Source organism: Bubalus kerabau, chromosome 5 (assembly GCF_029407905.1).
Source record: "Bubalus kerabau isolate K-KA32 ecotype Philippines breed swamp buffalo chromosome 5, PCC_UOA_SB_1v2, whole genome shotgun sequence".
NCBI classification, from domain to species: Eukaryota; Metazoa; Chordata; class Mammalia; order Artiodactyla; family Bovidae; genus Bubalus; species Bubalus kerabau.
In genome coordinates, this window is record NC_073628.1 from 116,239,496 (window position 1) to 116,262,373 (window position 22,878).

General features: G+C 36.2%; 1 protein-coding gene across 4 annotated transcripts in view; it reads left to right on the forward strand.

The window, feature by feature from the left end:
• CEP350 (centrosomal protein 350) overlaps window positions 1–22,878 on the forward strand; it is a 160,813-nt gene that overhangs the window by 130,650 nt on the left and 7,285 nt on the right. For all 4 annotated transcript variants that reach the window (XM_055582851.1, XM_055582854.1, XM_055582853.1 and 1 more), the window contains 7 exons: window positions 6,349–6,509; window positions 9,250–9,386; window positions 12,206–12,288; window positions 14,716–16,715; window positions 17,580–17,987; window positions 18,087–18,233; window positions 21,108–21,230. In XM_055582851.1, coding sequence (XP_055438826.1) covers window positions 6,349–6,509; window positions 9,250–9,386; window positions 12,206–12,288; window positions 14,716–16,715; window positions 17,580–17,987; window positions 18,087–18,233; window positions 21,108–21,230 — 3,059 coding nt within the window. The remainder of the gene's footprint in view (window positions 1–6,348; window positions 6,510–9,249; window positions 9,387–12,205; window positions 12,289–14,715; window positions 16,716–17,579; window positions 17,988–18,086; window positions 18,234–21,107; window positions 21,231–22,878) is intronic.

Below are 22,878 nucleotides of genomic sequence, written 5' to 3' on the forward strand. Positions count from 1 at the left end.
GAACTTAAAGTTTCTCATCATCTCTGTTAAATCTTCACAGTCATAGTTGAGAAATGTTTTTATTTAAAAAGATAACTGCTTACATATCCAATTTTTAAAATATATTCATTTAAAATAATCATTTTGGAGGCAAAGTTATGGAAGTATAGTGGTCTCCTATAAAATTTTATCAAAGTAACATCTCAAGTTCGGGAAGCACATAAAGTTTATCAAGCTAAAAGAATACACAGCTTTAGCAGATTCAAAGGTATGGGGTTTATATTTCATTTTAGAAAGGTTATAATTTTCAGTTCAACTTGCAATCCTACCCCCAATTATTGTTCAGAATTGTTAATTAAATCACCGTAAAGCTTACCAGTAAGATTCAGAGCCTTTTAGCTCTAGAACAAGTTGAGAGGATGTCTACTCATCTCCTTCTGCAAGAACACCAAAATTGCATGTTCAACAGCCGTTGACAGGAGGATGCTAGAACCACCATAAAAAGATACTGCACATCCAAAGACAAAGAAGCTATAGCAAGATGGTAGGAGGGGCACAATAACAATAAAATCAAATTCCCATACCTGCCAGGTGGGTGACCCAAAAACTGGAGACAAATAGTAGCAAAGAAGTTCTCCCACTGTTGTGAAGGTTCTAAACCCCACATCAGGCTTCTCAGCCTGGGGATCCCACAAAGGGGCCGAGAATCCCCAGGGAATCCGACCTTGAAGGCCAGTGGGATTTGATTATAGGAATTTCACAGGACTAGGGGATACAGCGGAGAAGGCAATGGCACCCCACTCCAGTACTCTTGCCTGGAAAATCCCATGGACGGAGGAGCCTGGTAGGCTGCAGTCCATGGGGTCGCTGAGGGTCGGACGCGACAGAGCGACTTCACTTTCCCTTTTCACTTCTATGTGTTGGAGAAGGAAATGGCAACCCACTCCAGCGTTCTTGGCTGGAGAATCCCAGGGACGGGGGAGCCTGGTGGGCTGCCGTCTATGGGGTCACACAGAGTTGGACACGACTGAAGTGACGTAGCAGCAGTAGCAGCAGCAGGGGAAACAGTGACTCCGGTCTTGGAATACACAAACGAAATCTTGCACACATCAAGACCCAGAGGAAAAGAGCAGTCACCCTGTAGAAGACTGAACCAAAACTACCTGCTAATGTCGGAGGTCTCCTGTGGAGTCATGGGTTGGCAGGGGCTCACCACAGGGAAGGGGACACTGGCCGCAGCAGTCCTGGAAGGTCCCCCTTGGTGTAAGCCCTCTTGGAAGCCGCCATTAACCCTGCCATAGTGCCCGTAGACCTCAGGCCGAACAACTGCCAGTGCAACCCCACCCATCAGCAGATAACTGGATTAAAGTTTTACTGAGCAAGGCTCAGATTTTCCCACTGCCAGTCCTTCCTATCAGGAAGCTTACACAAGCCTCTTAGCCTCCTGCATTGGAGGGCAGACAGAAGAAGCAAGATCAACAGTCCCACAGCAGCTAAAACAAAACTCACATTACTGAAAGTCAGTCAGGATGAAAAAGCAGAAAGTTATGTCCCAGATGAAGGGACAAGATAAAACCCCAGAAAAACAACTAAGTGAAGTGGAAATAGGCAACCTTCCAGAAAAAGAATTCAGAATAATGATAGTGAAGACGATCCAGGATCTTGGGAAAACAATGGAGAAGATGCAAGAAATGTTTACCAAAGACATAGAAGAACTAGGCAAAACACTCTCTGACATACATCACAGCAGGATCCTCTATGACCCACCTCCCAGAATATTGGAAATAAAAGCAAAAATAAACAAATGGGACCTAATTAACCTTAAAAGCTTCTGCACATCAAAGGAAACTATTAGCAAGGTGAAAAGACAGCCTTCAGAATGGGAGAAGATAATAGCAAATGAAGCAACTGACAAACAACTAATCTCGAGAATATACAAGCAACTCCTACAGCTCAACTCCAGAAAAATAAATGACCCAATCAAAAAATGGGCCAAAGAACTAAATAGACATTTCTCCAAAGAAGACATAAAGATGGCTAACAAACACATGAAAAGATGCTCAACATCACTCATTATCAGAGAAATGCAAATCAAAACCACTATGAGGTACCATTTCACGCCAGTCAGAATGGCTGCAATCCAAAAGTCTACAAGTAATAAATGCTGGAGAGGGTGTGGAGAAAAGGGAACCCTCTTACACTGTTGGTGGGAATGCAAACTAGTGCAGCCACTATGGAGAACAGTGTGGAGATTCCTTAAAAAACTGGAAATAGACATGCCTTATGATCCAGCAATCCCACTGCTGGGCATACACACTGAGAAAACCAGAAGGGAAAGAGACACGAGTACCCCAATGTTCATCGCAGCACTGTTTATAATAGCCAGGACATGGAAGCAACCTAGATGTCCATCAGCAGATGAATGGATAAGAAAGCTGTGGTACATATACACAATGGAGTATTATTCAGCCATTAAAAAGAATACATTTGAATCAGTTCTAATGAGGTGGATGAAACTGGAGCCTATTATACAGAGTGAAGTAAGCCAGAAAGAAAAACACCAATACAGTATACTAACACATATATATGGAATTTAGAAAGATGGTAACAATAACCCTGTGTACGAGACAGCAAAAGAGACACTGATGTATAGAACAGTCTTATGGACTCTGTGGGAGAGGGAGAGGGTGGGAAGATTTGGGAGAATGGCATTGAAACATGTAAATATCATGTATGAAATGAGTTGCCAGTCCAGGTTCGATGCACGATACTGGATGCTTGGGGCTGGTGCACTGGGACGACCCAGAGGGATGGAATGGGGAGGGAGGAGGGAGGAGGGTTCAGGATGGGGAACACATGTATACCTGTGGCGGATTCATTTTGATATTTGGCAAATCTAATACAGTTATGTAAAGTTTAAAAATAAAATAAAATTAAAAAAAAAAAAAAAAAAAAAAAAGAAGAACTAAAGCATAAACAGAGAAGAATAATATACTAGAAGGAATCCATAGCAGAATAACTGAAGCAGAAGAACAAATAAATGAGGGAGGACAGAATGGTGGAAGTCACTGCTGCAGAACAGAATATAGAAAAAAGAAAAAAATGGAGACAGCCTAAGAGACCTCGGGACAACATTAAACACACCAACATTCACAGTAGAGGGGTCCCAGGAGAAGAGAGAAAAGACCTGAGAAAATATTTCAAGAGATTATAGCTGAAAACTTCCCTAACATAGGAAAGGAACTAGTCAATCAAGTCCAGGAAGCACAGAGAGTCCCAGGCAGGATAAACCCAAGGAGGAACACACCAAGACACATAGTAATCAAACTGACAAAAATTAAAGACCAAGATAAAATGTTAAAAGCAACAAGGGAAAAACGACAGATAACATACAGGGGAACTCCATCAGGCTATCAGCTGATTTCTCAATAGAAACTCTACATGCCAAAAGGGAATGGCATGATATATTTAAAGAGATTAAGGGGAAGAAGCTGCAACCAAGAATACTTTACCCAGCGAGACTCTTATTCAGATTTAATGGAGAAATCAAAAAGCTTTCCAGACAAGCAGAAGTCAGAGAATTCAGCACCACCAAACCAGCTTTACAACAAATGCTAAAGGAATTTCTCTAAGCAAGAAACACAGGAGAAGGAAAAGACCTACAGAAAATGAATCTGAAACAATTAAGAAAACGGTAATAGGATCATTACAACTGCAAGCCATAATGGGAATATGATTAATCTAATAATATATAATAATTACAATCTGGGGGGTTAAGTAGAGTGATGTGGTAAGTGGAAGTGCATACATGGACATGTTTTCATCTGCTCAGCCAGTCTGTGTCTTGTGGTTGGTGCATTTGTACTTACCACATCACTCTACTTAACCCCCCAGATTGTATGTAATTATTTTATATTATTAGATTAATCATATTCCCATTATGGCTTGCAGTTGTAATTACCTTTTATTTTTTGTCTGGCTATTGATTGTGAAAACTGATAAACATCTTTTATTATTGTGATTATGCAACTATTACTCACTTAATACCATTGTATCATGATTGTTTCAACAGAAAAATAATTGAATTCTGTATCACCAAAACTACCATTTAATAGAAAAACCTGTAATCACTTTTTAAAATCCAAATGCATATCAGATTATCTTGGAATGTTTTGAAAAATAAAATGCCCAGATCTGCTTTTTTTCCCCCAAAGCTCCAGATATGTTTCTAATGAGCAGCTGTGTTTAAAAACAACTGGACTTATATGATGATTTTTTACTTTCATCTAGTTTGTTTCATTTTTTTCTATTTCATATTCAGTGCCCCCGTTTCACTTAGTTTATGTTTTCCAATTTCTCCATCTTCTCTTTTTTGTGATATTCTTTCTCAAGCCCTTATCAAGCGTAGTAGAAAAGTTTTTGTATACCTATATATAAGTAATATTGCCTAACTAAAAAATGTATGACATTTGACTCAACTTGTCTGACTTAGTATGAATAGAATGCTAGATTTCTAATTTTAAAAAATAGATATGCAACAAAGATTTACTGTATAGCACAGGGGGCTATAGTCAATATCTTGTAATAGCCTATAATGGAAAATAATCTGAAAAATAATATATGTGTATATGTATAACTGAATCACCTTGCTGTGTACCTGAAACATTGTAAGTCAACTGTACTTCAATAAAATATATATAAATAAAATGGATAAATTAAGCCAAAAATAAATGAAATGAATTTATTATTTTCTTCAGAAATTAAAGGAGAACAAGAGGAAGATACTCAGTTGCTGTCTCCTTACCACCACCTTTTTTAGGTTTAAACCAAAAAATATGTTACATAAAATATGGCTACATAAAAATGTTTTATGTGTACTAATACTACCACCATTTATTGAGCTTTTTATAGTAGTCCAAGTACTGTGCTACATGCTTTATGTATCTTATTTAATTTTCACATCAGTTCTAGAAATCATTAAGTGACAGACAGCTTACTAATTACCAGTAGTAGATTCCAAGCTAAAAATGACCTTTATTATTGCTTCATTTTATTAGTGTTGATCAGTAAATAGTGAGCTTCGCTATTCACTCAGGGCTCAGTCTGATGGCACTACTGGCATAAGATGGGTATAATTTTCCTAATGCACCTTAAGTCAGGAGACTAAAGTGGCAGGAACTTAGATGTCATTATTTCTAATTAAGATATTTAGATCACATTGCAAAAAAAGGACTTTTCAAAATAAATTCTGTGATTAGTTCTTTGCAATTTAATCTGAAGTGCTTAAAAAAAAAAAACCTGGTTGTTTATGATGTAATGTTATAATGTGCATCTAAGTCTTCAGAGTTGTATATAATAGTATTTTCTCTTAAAAGACTATTAAATGCCTCACTCATCATTAGTGTGTGGAAATGACACCATGGTGTGATTCAAGGAGGAGATGTCATTTTTTTTTTTTCTATGTAATTTCCATGTGTAGTGAAATAAGCTGTTTTTAAATGATGCTTATTTTATTAGTAGTAGTATTTATTTGACTGTGCTGGGTCTCAGTTGTGGCATGCTGGATCTTTAGTTGCCACATGTGAACAGCACATGGGATCTAGTTCCCTGACCAGGGATTGAACCTGGGCCCCCTGCACTGGAAGCACAAGTCGTAGCCACTAGACCACCAGGGAAGTCCTAATGATGCTTATTTTTATAAGATTTGTGTGATGCTTACAATGAAATGTCTTTTTCATGATTTTGCTGTGACTAAACATCTGCTTTGTATGTGTGCATGTATGTGTCTAAATTGTTGGGAAGAAAATAAGATTTAACTATAGCTTTATTTCATTATTTTAAATGTTTTAAGAGCTTCCAAAGGTTATCACAAAGTATATTTCTTTATAATTTTTCTCTCTCCTTTTATAATATTAAGCCATTAGCTGATGACTCACAATCAATTTCAAATGGTAAAATTCTAGTTTGATTTTAATATGACTTTAAATCTATCAAACTATCTATTAGTAACCAAGAGGAGGTACAGTTAAGTATGGCTATCCTGTTACCAGGAAATAAATCCTTAAAGAATGTCCAAATTCCACTAACCAAAAGTTTTCTACTTCCAGCTACTTATCAAGACAGAGTATCTTCAGATTTGCAAACTTTATTTGCAGTTTCAAAATAGCACAATTAGAAGGTGAAAATAAACAGGAAGACACACACCCCACCCCTGCATAGAGATTTAGGAGAAAGGATGGAAATCACCAATAATTTTTTTCTGAATCTCAAATTTTAAATGTTAGATTAACTTTACATTGGTGCTTTCTATTAACAGTTACTGAATTTATTTTTTTTAAATGACATTAAAAGGTTTTATATCTCTTTCAGAAACTACATCTGACCAGAGTGACATTGAAGGTAGAATCAGAGCCCTGAAGGATGAGCTGCGGAAAAGAAAATCAGTTGTGGACCAACTAAAGAAGGAACAGAAAAAAAGGCAAAAGGAAAGACTCAAAGCCCAAGAAGCCAGTCTGATCAAACAATTGGAGGTTAGATATAAGAAGGCTAGTGCAAACATGAAGCCAGAAATGTTTTAAGCATTAATAAAGTGATAGATTAAAAAGTTTCAATATTAGTTTTGTGCCACATTTTAACCTAATTTTAAAAACAAAGAAACTGACATGTCTGAACAAACTCTTGCTTGAAGCATTAAATATTAAAATGTTAAATATTACAATATCAAGTATTAAAGTAAATAGTAAAAGTATTAAAATGAGTTTTTTCCCCAAAGAGGAAAGATTAGGCCTATGAAAGTAAGCTTGATATCTGTGTCATCTTAAGGAAAGAACCATTAGATAAATAATCCTGGCTATTGAAACTGTTAACTGCCTTTTCTTTTCTTTGTTTTTTTTTTTTTTTTTTTGGCAGAATGGTGTTTCATGCCACCCAGCTTATTAGTATGATTCTTTGTACTATTTGAATAGCTCCTAAAGATAACTTTAAACTTGAGTTTCCTTCCAAACTCTAGCAGCCTTCCCTGATTTGATTCTACCCAACTCTGGAAACCTGGTTTTTGTTCGTTTGTTTTGTTTTTAGCTTTAAAAGCATGTGGGCACAGAAGGTTTTACTGAAAATTCCTCTGAATATTTTTAAAATTAATTAATTGGGGGCTAATTACTTTATAGTTTTTATATCTTTCTCATTCTGTTTTTTCCTATTCATTCAGTTATCAGATCCCATTGATTTCTTTTTTCATAAATCTTGCTTGCCCCTTTCCATTCCTGCTGACATCAAGCTATTTGGGACCTGATGTCTTCTTACCGCTGTAGTGTGCACAGCCTCTTACTCTTACATGTCCTTGCCTACGGTTGCTTCCCTACGGCTTAACATGCATTCTGTCAGCCTAGTATTCCTAAACACCATATTCGTTACAGAACCAGTCTGAACTTCCTGTATCATAAGAACCCCTTCTGAAGGCCTCACCTGAGGTCATTCAGTTTCTTCTCAGTCACTTTCAGTAATAACAAGTTTCAGATTTTCAAGGCAGTTGATTTCATTGCTTGGACTCCAGGTGCTCTAAGTGCTAAAAAGGTCTTTGGGCAAAATTTCTGTTATTTTAATCGTCCTTGTGTGCTAAAACCAAACATGTATTCTCCTTTATTAATATGTTTATTAATTTAATCAAATATTCAAGCACCTTTTTATGTGCTGGAAACTTGGCTAATTACTGTACACATATTTTTCACTTTATCCTCAAAGCAACAAGGTGTGGATATTACTATCCCTGTTTTACAGATGAGGAAACTGAGTTTCAGCGAAATTAATGATACCCAGAGAGATGCAGCTCAAATGTGTTAAAACTAGGATTTTAATTTAGCTTGAATTCCAAATTCTGTGGCCTTACCATTACACTACACTGTCTTCCACATAGAAGGTAAACCTGCTAACAGATCTGGAGAAGCTAAGACATTTACATTAGTACACAACACAGAGATGGGAACAGGAATTGTAACTTGCACATATGTTTAGAAGAAAAGTGATTAAGATTCAGTGACTATGCTGAAAAATAGTGAGAAACAAAATTTTAAAATGAAGATCAAATTTAGGGCTTTAGAAATCAGACTGATGAGTTTGAACTTCATCCTATAGGTCTGTAGTGCTCAATCTGACTATACATTAGAATTAATCAAGGAGGTTTTTTGAAAAATACAAATATCCAAGCTCACTCCCAGAGATTTTTATTTAATTGACCTAAGGTGGGGCCCACGATTTAAAAGTACTGCTGAAGGTCATGTTCAGTTCAGTTCGGCCTCTCAGTCATATCCGACTCTTTGCAGCCCCATGAACCACAGCACGCCAGGCCTCCCTGTCCATCACCAATTCCTGGAGTCCACCCAAACCCATGTCCATTGAGTCAGTGATGCTATCCCAACCACCTCATCCTATGTCATCCCCTTCTCCTCCTGCCCTCAATCTTTCCCCACATCAGGGTCTTTTCAGATGAGTCAGCTCTTCGGATCAGGTGGCCAAAGGTCATGAGGACCAATTAAAAGCTAAATGAAATACTATTACATTGAATAGCATTGCCCCAAAAGTTCAATAATAGGTACATCAACCAGAAAAATATCTAGAGAAAAATATAAAGATCCATCTCATTCAATATTATATTAAATGATTTAAATAAAGGCAATAAAAAGTTCTTTATTTAGATTTTATAATCATAGTATATGTATATAGTATACTATATAAATTATTGAAGCTTTATTTATAGAATGACTAATAACTAAGAAGCATTTTTGCAATTCTGTACTATTATGCTCTCAACCACTCCCTTCTCTTTCCTTGAGATCTGTATTCCCAAAGTACAGATTCCCTTAAGAAGCTTACTGCCATTGAAACTCAGTGCAATGGCTAAACTTAAAAATATCAGGAAAGTATTAGGACATCCTTTAAAGAATAATTATATAATCAGCTAAAGAGTTTTTTTAATATGGCAGGGCCTGAATTATTGCTGCATAAGTATTACACTTCTGTAATTGAGATTGTATCATTTCCTAATTGATATTAGTGTTACATTGTACATCTTGCTTGTACATAACCTATTTCAGGAAGGCTATGCAAATAACTAATTTTAGAACTCTGAGAAATAATACTGATGCAGGGAGTAAAAATTTTATATTAATATCTTTTTTACTGTTTGAATATTTTACCATTAAATGTTTAGTTTTCTAAGTTAAGATAGTTTTTAAAAATTCTGTACATTGACTCCTCTGATTTTTCTAAACGTAGTCATACGATGAATTCATTAAGAAAACTGAAGCTGAGCTTAGCCGAGATTTGGAAACTTCACCAACAGCCAAGCCTCAGATTAAAACGCTCTCCTCAACTTCTGAAAAACCCAAGATCAAGTCCCTTCCACTGCACAGGTAGAAATTTTGATAACTAACCTATATCCTGCCTTATATGCAAAAGAAATAAGGAAAGATTTTTAGTTGAAGCTATCTTTTGAGTAACTGTGAAATTGTAGAAGTGAGAATACTGGTTTATGGTTTTAGTGTCACTAAAGTAAATTTGTTATTTATGGTATAACCACAAATCAAATTTATAATAAGGCACAGATTTAAAAATATATTCTGAAATCTGGAGGGTGCAGTGAAAATAATACTCTCCAGCATTGTTGTTACAGCTTTGTAAGTTGGTATAGTTGTTTTGAAAAAACAATTTGGCAGTGTTTCAAAAGTCAAAAACAGTTTGTAACTTTTGACTCAGTAATTCCCCGTCTGAAAATCTAGCTTGAAAAAATACAAACTACCAAAAATATCTATTTGCATGAACATGTTTATCATAACATCTTTTATATTAAGTAAACACTGTAAGCAGTCTTTACATCCAGAAATGGGTGAATAACCCTGTTAATGATGGTTCTTTCCAGGGATAGAATATTATGCAATCATTGAAGGCAAATACAGAAGATACAGAGTAGCACCATTAGAATATATAATATGATATATAAGGAAATCAGGTAGGAATATTTAAAATGAATTTTGAACAACGAGCAGAGGTTATGTAGGTCAGTGGGACTGAAGTAGTGGGTATTGCAGAGAGAAAGGCACTGATGAGTGACTAAAAGCAATCATAAAAACTTGGCATATCATGGAAGCTGAATGCAATAGGATATTGCCAGAGTTAGGAGAAGAAACTGGAAAAATAAAAAACAGATTGTGATAATATTGTACTCAAGCATTTTTACTATTTTCTTATTCACTTTCTTAGAAGGTGTGAAACCTTAAAGGCAATATTTTAGGGTATTTTTTGTTTTTTTAGAAACGTTACACAGACTCATTACAATTAATTTAGCATTACCTGGGTTTAAATCCTGGCTCCAGCACCAGCCAGCTATTTAATTAGGGGCAAGTTATTTAACCTCTCTGTACTTCAGTTTTTTAATCAGGATTTATATCCCTATAAGAACACCTGAGTAATAAACTTGTTATCAGGGTTAAAAGACTTAGGGCAGGGTCTAACACACGAAGTTAGCTCTGTGTATTAGTTTTATTATTATTGCTACTGAGGGAAGTGGTAAAAAGGAATAAACTTAAATCATATCATACATAACTGTCCCAAAACAGCAGACATCAACAGTTAGATATATTTCTTTCTGGGATTTTTTTATAGTTAGATTTTGTATTTTTGTTGTATATATATTTTCCCTTTATGTTACATTATATGTAAGTTTTACTTTAATTTCTACATTTGATTAAAGGTTTTTATAGTTTTATTAACCAAGCTACTGAGTATTTTAACTGGAGAATGATAGAATCATATTTCTCTTTAGAGAAATCTTTTTGACTACAGTATGAAGGAAAGATAGAAAGGGATAAGTTTAGAAGCAGGGATAACAATAGTCTAAGCCAAGCCTCAGATAATCCACTGTAATAAGAATAGAGATAGGAGATGGATTTTAGGAATATTGAAGAAATATACTTGACTAGTTAAAGTTATATGGGAAAGCTGAATGACTGTCATATTTCTCTTAAGTAGCAGTTGGTTGAGTCAAAGTTACACTAATAACCTAAATGGAAAATCAGGTGTTCCTCAGTGGGAGGCTTAAGATTTTGGTTTTAAAATGTTAATTCTAAGGTATCTATAGTTCATCTAAGTGGAATTATCCAGGAAAGATGTTAGAGAGATATATATATATTATATATATGTGTATTAGTTTTATTATTATTGCTACTGAGGGAAGTGGTAAAAAGGAATAAATTTAAATCATATCATACATAACTGTCCCAAAACAGCAGACCATGATCTATATGTTGATCATCCCTATGTATAGGGATGATCAACATATAGATCATGGTTGAGGCAATAAATATGGCAACATTTGGATAAACCTTCTTCACCCAAAGAAAGTATTCATTCAGAGAGAATAAAAGAGAGCCAAGTACTAGATATGATAAAATAGCAACCTTTGAGGAGATTAGGAAGAAATAGGAGTAGAAGGCATATAATATGACTTTGCAAATAAAAGAAAGCAAGAAAATGAAGATGGTAAATGTCAAATTAAAGCATAAAAGAGAACAGTGGTGTAGCATCAGATGAAGGAATAAAGAATGGGGGGAGGGGAACTTTGCTCAATATTCTGTAATAACCTAAATGGAAAAAGAATAAATATATGTGTATGTGTAACTGAATCACTTTACTATACAACGGATCCTAACACAACATTGTAAATCGGCTACAGTCCAATATTAAAGGAGGGAATCTGTTTTTTTTAAGCTTGAGGTATACATATAAGCTAAAGGGGGGAAAAAGTCACCAGATTGAAGGACTAACGATTGTAGAAAAAAGAATGGTTAGTTGAGGGATATTATCAGTGAGACTGTGGAAATTATGGGATTTGAGGCAGAAAGAAATTTGAGCAAATGTAAGAGATACACCTTTTTCTTCTTGCAGACAGGAGGAAAGGCAATTGGGATGGCTGTGAATATAGATGAATTTGTAGGTAAAAAGGTTGAATATCAGAAGGTTCATGCTGATGGCCTCTCTTTTTCTCATTAAAAGAGGCAAGATCATCTATTGAGAGTGACGAAGGCCAGAAATAGGCTTGGTGAAAGTGGCAATGGTTGGAATACTTCCTGTGGAGTAGAAAGAAGTAGTTGTCTAAGAATCGACTGCTTTTTGTTACCAGTTATTATAGTATCAGCAATACATTTATTTCTGTTTATTAATTTTTCTACTTAAGATCTGAAACAGCAAAGAATTGGAAATCACTGACAGACTCAGAACGATCCAGAGGATCCCTGGAGTCTATTGCTGAACATGTTGGTATGTAACTAGAAAAAATAATCACACTGTATCCACATGGGCTAAAGATTTACACAAATGCCTGTGCAATTCTACCTCTAAGTTATTTGGTTAAAAAATGAATTTTCTAAAGATAGTAGATCATTTAATATTTTAAGTTACTTTTATATTTTAAAGTGATTTACGGGTTATGCAATAAGTTACATGAATCAGTCTTTATTGTCCCAGTAACTGACAAAAACTGAATCATAAAGACATTGATCTAAAATTGCCATGAGGGTGTCATCAGCATCTCAAAATTCTCCCTTAATCAGATTTTGTATCTGATTGTGTAATTGTTGGCCTCCACTATTTCTCAGCTGTGTGGTTATATACATTTTTTTCAGTTGAGTCCAAAGGAAAATAAGAACTATTGAAAATAAAGTATAATTAAATGAGGAATTAAAACTGAGGCGTGAAAAAGCCTACCTGGCAATAATGACAAAGCAGCGATTTGAATTCAAAACTTTTAATTCTTGGTTTGTTGGTTCACTGAATCTTAATTATTTTCTTCTTTAAAGTGCTATATTTGCAGAAATAGGTGTTTTTGTTTTGTTTTTTACATTCAAGAGGTTAGTTGAAGTCCCTGGGAAAATTCATTCTTTTAGAAGTATATATACTAGTACATTTGTCCCTCCTTTATTGCTTTTCTATTTGAAACACATACGTAATATGCCTCATCCAGTTCTGTTTTGCATGATTTGAGAATCAATTTCTCCATAAACTTTGATTCATTTTTCTTAATTTTCTAACTTAAGACAACACTTAAAAAATTATACCAAACTTCAGATTTTTCAGTTCAGTTCAGTTCAGTCGCTCAGTCGTGTCTGACTCTTTGCAATCCCATGAATCACAGCACGCCAGGCCTCCTTGTCCATCACCAACTCCTGGAGTTAACCCAAACTCATGTCCATCGAGTCAGTGATGCCATCCGGCCATCTCATCCTCTGTAGTCCCCTTCTCCTCCTGCCCTCACTCCCTCCCAGCATCAGGGTCTTTTCCAGTGAGTCAACTCTTCGCATGAAGTGGCCAAAGTACTAGAGTTTCAGCTTTAGCATCATTCCTTCCAAAGAAATCCCAGGGCTGATCTTCTTCAGAATGGACTGGTTGGATCTTCTTGCAGTCCAAGGGACTCTCAAGAGTCTTCTCCAACACCACAGTTCAAAAGCATCAATTTTTTGGTGCTCAGCTTTCTTCACAGTCCAACTCTCACATCCATACATGACCACTGGAAAAACCATAGCCTTGACTAGACAGACCTTTGTTGGCAAAGTAATGTCTCTGCTTTTGAATATGCTATCTAGGTTGGTCATAACTTTCCTTCCAAGGAGTAAGTGTCTTTTAATTTCATGGCTGCAGTCACCATCTGCAGTGATTTTGGAGCCCCCAAAAATAAAGTCAGCCACTGTTTCCACTGTTTCCCCATCTATTTCCCATGAAGTAATGGGACCAAATGCCATGATCTTCGTTTTCTGAATGTTGAGCTTTAAGCCAACTTTTTCACTCTCTTCTTTCACTTTCATCAAGAGGCTTTTTAGTTCCTCTTCACTTTCTGCCATAAGGGTGGTGTCATCTGCATATCTTGATATTTCTCCTGGCAATCTTGATTCCAGCTTGTGCTTCTTCCAGCCCAGTGTTTCTCATAATGTACTCTGCATAGAAGTTAAATAAGCAGGGTGACAATATACAGCCTTAACGTACTCCTTTTCCTATTTAGAACCAGTCTTGTTCCATGTCCAGTCCTAACTGTTGCTTCCTGACCTGCATACAGATTTCTCAAGAGGCAGCTCAGGTGGTCTGCTATTCCCATCTCTTTCAGAATTTTCCACAGTTTATTGTGATCCACACAGTCAAAGGCTTTGGCATAGTCAATAAAGCAGAAATAGATGTTTTTCTGGAATTCTCTTGCTTTTTCAAGGATCCAGCGGATGTTGGCAATTTGATCTCTGGTTCCACTACCTTTTCTAAAACCATTTTGAACATCTGGAAGTTCACGGTTCATGTATTGCTGAAGCCTGGCTTGGAGAATTTTGAGCCTTTCTTTACTAGCGTGTGAGATGAGTGCAGTTGTGCAGTAGTTTGAGCATTCTTTGGCATTGCCTTTTTTTGGGATTGGAATGAAAACTGACCTTTTCCAGTCCTGTGGCCACTGCTGAGTTTTCCAAATTTGCCGGCATATTGAGTGCAGCTCTTTTAGTTATTTTTAAATGTTCTATTTATTTTTGGTACAGTGTATATTCATAAAGGAGAAATTTACTACCTATGGTAAACTATAAAACAGGTCATATTTACTGACCAGAGCTTTTTCTCACTAATACTTGGTTTTTATTTAAACTTTGGTTTCAGAAATTGAAAGTTGTGATTTCAATAATTTTGATGTGATTTTTTTTTTCTTCTTCCCCCTTTAAGATGCTGCATTGACAGGTTCTGAAAGATCAGTATCAGAAAAATCTTCATCTGCCTACGCAAAGAAAATGACTGAATTGGATGGTCGGACAGAAGAGCACTTTCAGACTTCTCCAATTCTGAGATCATCAAGGAGGACAAGAGCTGAATCTGGAGATTCTCTAGAAAATGTCCCTTCATTATCTCTTCTCAAAGAATTAAATGCCTCTCATAGAATTCTGGATGTATCAGGTGTCAAGGCTGAAGAAGAGTCTAGTCAAAAATCAGAAATACAAGAAGTAGAATATGCAAAATTGGAGGAGAGTGCAATTGAAGATGCCTGTTCTAAACAGTCTAGGAAGGCTGATGTCTTCCTGAAGCTAGACCTGGAACAGGGAGATTCATCTGAAATTCTTTCAAAAAAAGATCTTCCTTTAGATTCTATAAATGTTCAGAAAGACTTAATTAGATTAGCCATTGAAAATCTTCATAATAAAGAAACAAAAGAGGGACAGTCAAATGAAGATATCAATCATAGTCCAAACATCCAATCAGAAAGAGAGACTCATGTACAGAAGAATATAAAGAGCAGAGACTCATCTTGGTCACAGCGTCTACTTGCATCTAAAGAGATATCGTACTCTGAAGATTTTGATGTATCGTCTTTCAAGAAAGACATTTCAGCTGAATTGTACAAAGATAACTTTGAGGTGGCATCTTTGTTGTCACTCAGGAAAGACTCTCAGTCTTGCAGAGAGAAGTTACAGGCAACAAGCATCTCTAGAAGTAGAGCCACTAGCTTTGGTAGTGATGATGAAATCAGCGAGTGCCTCAGTGAGAAAAGCCTTTCTATTCATAGCAGTGTCCACTCTGAAAGGCTGTTAGAACTCAAGTCCCCCACTGAGCTTATGAAAAATAAGGAGCGCAGTGATGTAGAGCATGAACGGGGAGTTACTGAATCCCCTTCCTTGGCTTCAGCTTCTCTTGCAGATGAATTACTTGATTTCCACATTGGTGATAGGGTATTGATTGGCAATGTTCAGCCAGGAACTCTTCGGTTCAAAGGTGTGACTAGTTTTGCCAAAGGGTTTTGGGCTGGAGTGGAGTTGGATAAACCTGAAGGAAATAACAATGGAACATATGATGGCATTGTATACTTTGTGTGCAAAGAGAAGCATGGGATTTTTGCTCCTCCTCAAAAAATATCTCACATTCCAGAAAACTTTGATGACTATGTAGACATAAATGAAGATGAAGACTCTTACTCAGATGAGCAATATCAATATTATAATCAAGAACAAAAAGATACAGAGGGTCCCACGTCTGACAGAGAAAAGGATACAATTGAATATTTTTATGAGAAATCTCTACCTAGTGTGCATAACACAGAAGCCTCAGTTGATAGAAACCTTAAAGTAGAGACAGACAATATACAGGACATTCCTGGGGTACTCGAAGCCCATATTCACCAGCAGAATTCAGTGGACTCACTGATGTCTTCAGAGGAAAACAAAGACCTTGTTTCTGATGCCACAGAAAAGGTTTCTTCTGTTGTAGAAGATGATACTTTAGATAATACCTTTTCTGAAGAATTAAAGAAGCAACAACAGTTGACTGAAGAGGAAGAGAACTTATATCCCGAAGTTTCAGAAAAGCTTTCTACCCCACTTCTGGACCTGTTAGCAAGAGAGAAGAACCAATTGGAAGCCCAGCTGAGGTCATCTGTAAGTGAGGAAAAAAAGTCAAAGGAACAGCTAGAAACAGTCAGCTTACTGACAGACAGTTTGCTCCAAGTGTTTGTGAAAGACACAGTCAATCAACTACAACAAATCAAAAAAGCTAGGAATGAAAAAATCCAGCTTAGCAATCAGGAGCTTCTTGTTGAGGATCAAAAGAAAGTACCACCCCAAGGCCTATCCCAAAATCTTGAGGAACAGTCACCAAGCGTTCCGGTTTGCTTCTTAAGGTCTGAATTGGAAGATGAGAAAGAGGAGATTTCCTCACCAGATATGTGTCCTAGGCCTGTAAGTATTTTGTTTAGAAAAAAAATGTCAATTAACCTTGCCTTTGTGGTACACTTGAATTCTGTAACTCCTAATAGGTATTTTGGTGATGTGTTGTTTATTAAATACAGATCACTGTACTAGTTTTTAAAGGCCATGTAGCTGTTTTTCTGTCTGAAGTATAATTGTCCTCTATTATGTCATGAGTGGTCACTATAGAACTGTCACAAACACAGGCAGGTTTATGCTGGGTGAAAACCCCTGTATACTGTCCACAGATTAGATTCCCTTCCAGATTCACTGATCAAATTTATTCCATGGAGATTTCCATTGTTTCTCAAGTTCTTTCTTGTCTATGAAATCGTTTGTTCACATATCTACTCAGTCATAGTTGCCTTGCAGAAACTGCCAGTTGTGATGTTGACTCTGGTACAACTGAAATATATCCACTGTGACATATACTCAGGCCATCAACTTGTTTAGGGTGCCTGTGGACAGTGGAACAACAGTAATGATTTTGAGTAACTTGAACCAAATGATCACCAAAGGTGAGAAATGTTATCTCATTTCCATATCCCAGAAGTCAAACATTACTTGAGAAACAGAGTAATGGTAATACAAAAAGGAAAAAACTAATCAGTACACATTTTGTAAAAACTGAATAATAAGGCTTATGTAAATAGAATTATAGGAAATAGGATAGTTTTTTCTTAAATTGTTCATCAGTAGCCATTATATTGTTTTTATTTTGCTTGTTTATACAGAAATAGCAAATATACAAGTAATGTATGTAGTTTGTCTTAAAAAAAAGAAAAAAAGCCCAAACTTAATAAGTGACCTGAGTTTACTAAGTGGTGATCTGTTTGAATGGTTCCATTTCTGTAGGAAAGTCCAGTATTTGGTGCCAGTGGGCAGGAAGAGCTTGCTAAGAGACTTGCTGAACTTGAGATCAGCCGGGAGTTCCTGAGCGTGTTAGGAGATGATCAAGACTGGTTTGATGAAGACTTTGGTTTGAGCTCTTCTCACAAGATCCAAAAAAACAAGGCCGAAGAAACAATTGTACCTTTAATGGCAGAACCTAAAAGAGCTCCAGAAAAGCCATGTGAAACGTTACTGGCAGTCCCACATACTGCAGAGGAAGTAGAAATTCTTGTACATGATGCAGCAGAAGAACTTTGGAAATGGAAAGAATTAGGTCATGATCTTCACAGCATCAGTATTCCTGCAAAACTGCTTGGCTGTGCCAGTAAGGGTCTAGATATAGAAAGTACTAGTAAAAGGGTGTACAAGCAGGTATGTAACAGGGAAGGATAATTCTAATTTTTAAACTTCTCACTGTTTTCTGAAATTTGGATTCTTAGCCATTTTATTTGTTTCTTTTTCTCTATCAAGGCGGTTTTTGATTTAACAAAAGAGATTTTTGAGGAAATATTTGCTGAGGATCCCAACTTGAATCAGCCTGTCTGGATGAAGCCATGTAGAATCAACTCCAGTTATTACCGACGGGTGAAAAATCCAAATAACCTTGATGAAATCAAGGTAAATTGGAAACTACAAAGTATCTCCTTTTTTTTTTGATCCTCTTTTTCTACAGGTCTATAAATGTCATTAAAGCAGGTACTCTTTTGTATCATTCACTCCTCTGCCCTCAAGACCTGTTCCATAGTAGATATTCAGTAAATATTTGTTCATTCAGTCTGTGAGCAAAAGAACAGTGAGGGTGACAGGGAATCCTGAACCCTCAACTTATTGCAAAATAAAACTTAACAGTAATTTCATATACATATATTTTATAATATTTTTAAGAAATTAGCAAATACTTGGGGAGATAAATTATTAGAATTCGTATGAGCTTTAGGTGAGTTCTTAATGATTTAGAGATAGGTATAATACTCTAAAAGTATCAGAAGACATATATCAAATATGCCAACCCTAGACACATAAATGATATAATCTTTCCATCTTTGATTTTGGAGGTTTCAGATTGGTTATGTAGTTTTGAAATATGTAGGATAGTGTGATATATAAAAAATATTGCTTGTTGTCTAAGAAGCCCCTGAAAAGATTAAGTGCCCTGAAGCTACAGGGACTCTCAACAAACCAACTTGAAAATCACATGGGTGAAAACCTCTCTGCTCGTTCACCTGTTCTTGAACTATATAGCAAAGGTTATATTCCCATTGCAGTGCCTCTCAAACTTTAATGTGCATCTGAGTCACCTGGGGATTTTGGTAAAAATGCAGATTTCTTACGGAGTAGATCTGGAGTAGGACCAGAAATTCTGCATTTCTGCAAGCTCTGAACTGATGCTGTTGTTGCTGACTGTAGGATTATTTTGAGTAGCAAGGCTCTAGAGTTATGTCTCCCAAACTTATTTGATCATAGAAACTATTTTTTCCCCAGAGAGGCTGCCTCCAATTACTTATTTTACTTATGTATTGTCTTACATTATTCAGTTGTATATCTGGACGATCAAAATACATTAAAGGAGCATACACATTAATCTGGTATATAACATGAAAGGAGGCACTGTCTAAACACTTTGGTCTTTTTTTTTCCTGAGATATAATTGACTCATAACATTATATTAGTTTCAGGTATTTAATGTAATGATTTTATCTTTGTATATACTGTAAAAAGAACACCACAATATGTCTGGTTAACATCCATCACCACACATAGTTACAAATTTGTTTTGCTTGTGATGAGAACTTTTAAGATCTCTGTTAGTAACTTTGAAGTATATAATACAGTATTGTTAACTATAGAAAGCTTTTAAAAATACTCATACTTACAGAATACCAACAGATATCTATGAGATATGCAGAGGTAGGCAAACTATGGCCCACAGGCCAAATCCAGGCCACCACATGTTTTTAAAAATAAAGTTGCCATAACCACACCTAGTTATTTACATCTTGTCCAGGCCTGCTTTCCTACTACCAACAACAAAGTGGAGTAGCTGCAATAGGGACCATATAGCCCACAAAGCCTGAAATAGTTACAATTTGGTCTTTTACAGAAAACCTTTGCTGACCTTTGCATAACTTAAAGCAGGAGAAAAAGAAGTTTTCAAAGATTGACTTGATGGATTAAAAAAACAAAAACTCCCCATGGAATGGGGAGGGAGGAGGGAGGAGGGTTCAGGATGGGGAACACATGTATACCTGTGGCGGATTCATTTTGATATTTGGCAAAACTAATACAGTTATGTAAAGTTTAAAAATAAAATAAAATTTAAAAAAAATAAAAAAACAAAAACTTTTAAAATAGTGTTCATCTTTGAGAAATGAATTATCAGAACCACCTAGGGGGCTTCTTCAAAGCCCCGGTGCACTCCATTCCTTTCAGCCCCCAGCAGTCGATATATCCTTGAATGCGTGTGTGTGTGTGTGTGTGTGTGTGTGTGTGAATGTGAGTGTGAGAGAGACATTGTTTTTTTTAATAGAACAACCATAGAAAGTAATATTATTTTACTGGTAACAAAGAACAAACATTTTGAAATAAGATTCATAATATATACCAGCATTCGTCAGACCATGTACATCATTATAACACACAGTGGTGCTTCCTATCAATTTTAATATTGCTATAGTGAGGCTTCCCAGCTGGCTCAGTGGTAAAGAATTTGCCTGCAATGCAGGAGAACCCAGGTTCAATCCCTGGGTTGGGTAGATTCCCCTGGAGAAGGAAATGGCAACCCACTTCAGTATCCTTGCCTGGGAAATCCCATGGACGGAGGAGCCTGGCAGGCTACAGTCCATGGGATGACAAGGAGGCAGACACAGCTTAGCAACTAAACAGCAATGGCAGCATCTCAAATGCATATCTTGTCTGTCTGTATCCTCAGGTCATTGAAGAATACCTTCTATAAGGCAGGAATTAAAAAAAAAAAAAGGCAACAAAAATATTGTTAAAGCTTTTTTAAAGGGTGGTAGTTCAAATACTGTTAGTAAAATTACCATGCCTCTCAAACTGAAGTGTTGATTAGTATTTTTTTAATTTAACATACTTGAATCTTGGTGCTTCAAAATAAGCTATCCCAACCAAAGCCTTATTCAGAGATTTACTTTACACTTTCTTTTGTAGTTTTGCCAGCTTGAAGTAAACTAACGGTGGTTCTTGGGTAGAGGGGACTCTAAAGTGATTTTTGTTTTTGCAAATTCATCAGTGAGTTTTACTTGTTTTTTTGTATGTTGTATAGAAACAAAAATTCTTTAAGTGAATAAAGTCTGAGCATTTGGGAATGCTTTTCATTTCAAATTGCTAAGTGGAACTGTAAGTGAAAGAAGTTTGCATTAATGTGATCTTTTTTTTAATAAACATTGTATTCTTAGCAAAAATCTGTTTACTGCTTTATAAGTACTAAATCTGAAAAAGTTTGTGTTTCATGCATTCCTCTTATTTTCACAGAACTTCATAGCAACTGAAGTACTCAAGCTATTCAGTCTTAAAAAGGAGCCAAACCACAAAACAGATTGGCAGAAAATGATGAAATTTGGAAGAAAGAAAAGAGACCGAGTGGATCATATCCTGGTCAGTGTCTATAACTGAACTGTTTTTTATTTGACCATCTTTTCCAAAATCAGAATGTAGTTAGAGTCTTAAAGGAAAGGAAATATAATTGATCTTAAGTATATAATGTGCTCATGTGCTCAGTTCTGTCCGACTCTTTGTGACTCTGTGAACTGTAGCCCACCAAGCTCCTCTGTCCATGGGATTTTCCAAGCAAGGATACTGGAGTGGGTTGCCATTTCCTCCTCCAGGGGATCTTCCTGACCTAGGGATTGAACCCACGTCTCCTGCATTGGCAGGAGGATTCTTTACCACTGAGCCATCTGGAAAGCCCGAGTCTATAATAGTAAAGTCTTAAAGTCTTCATTTGCTGCATATCTCTCTGCCCATCAGGTTTGAAAATTGCTTTCTTTTAAATTCAGTAGATGAATATTTAACTTAATAGTATCTTGTAGGTGTGGAGAACTTGAGAAATAAAATGTTTGGAAACAAACTTAAGGTTCTGAATTTAAAGAGACCAGTATAGACGAGGGCCAGACCACCTGAATTTAAATCCCTGTTTTGGCACTTTACTTGTGTAATCTTGGACAAATTATCTAATCTCTTTGTGCCTCATTTCTCTATCTGCAAAATGAAGATGAGAATAATAGTCCTTACCTGTTACAATTATTAAGAGAATTAAATGAGTATTTATATATATAGAACAGTACCTTGCACATAACTCAATAAACATTAGCTGTTATCATTTCATCATCACTATTACTATCCAGAAATTTAGCTGGACAGGATTTATTCCATTTTGCAGTATATTTTCTAGCATTAGAAAAGTGCTTATCAAACAGCAACCAAAAAAAAAAAAAAAAGGAGAAAAAAGTCTTTCATTCTTTCTTCCCTAAAAGAATGTTAAGATGTTGCTGCTGCTGCTAAGTCGCTTCAGTCGTGTCCGACTCTGTGCGACCCCATGGACTGCAGCAGATGTTAAGTAGTAGCAAACCTTAGGAAACTCAGGTATTAGTTGATTCAGGTTTATCTCCAAGCATTTTCACTCTGGACTTTATATTTTATCATGAAAAAAATATAATGCTTAAGTTTATCAATTTTTTCCAAATATGTACCTCTAGTGCTTCATTTACTCAGTAATAACTTTACTAGGTAAACATTTGTTAAATATTCTTTTTCATATCTTACTTGAGCCTCACAATAATTATATGAGGTAGGATAGACTGTTACTGTGTTTTACAAATGAGATTCAAAGATATTAAGGGACTTGCCTAACAAATAAGAGCAGGACTTTAACCAATTCATAGATCTTTGCCTCTCAAGGTGAACTTGCTTTCATATTTCTGTAGTGGTTTAGATTTGAGTTAGTAATTACCACAATGTTACTTCTTTCACCTCTTTAGAAATTAAAAGAAAAAGCACACCAAGAGACATTCATTTACCCTACTATCAGTTGAATTGGTCATATTCCCTATAAACCATCTTTGCATGCATTTAGCCAAGAATTGTGCTAATTAAGGACCAGTGTTATAGTAGTAAGCAAGACAGACATAGTCCCTGCCTTCGTGGATTTTACAGTTTGTTGGTGGAAGCTGCTGCTAAGTTGCTTCAGTCGTGTCCGACCCTGTGCGACCCCAGAGACGGAAGCCCACCAGGCTCCCCGGTCCCT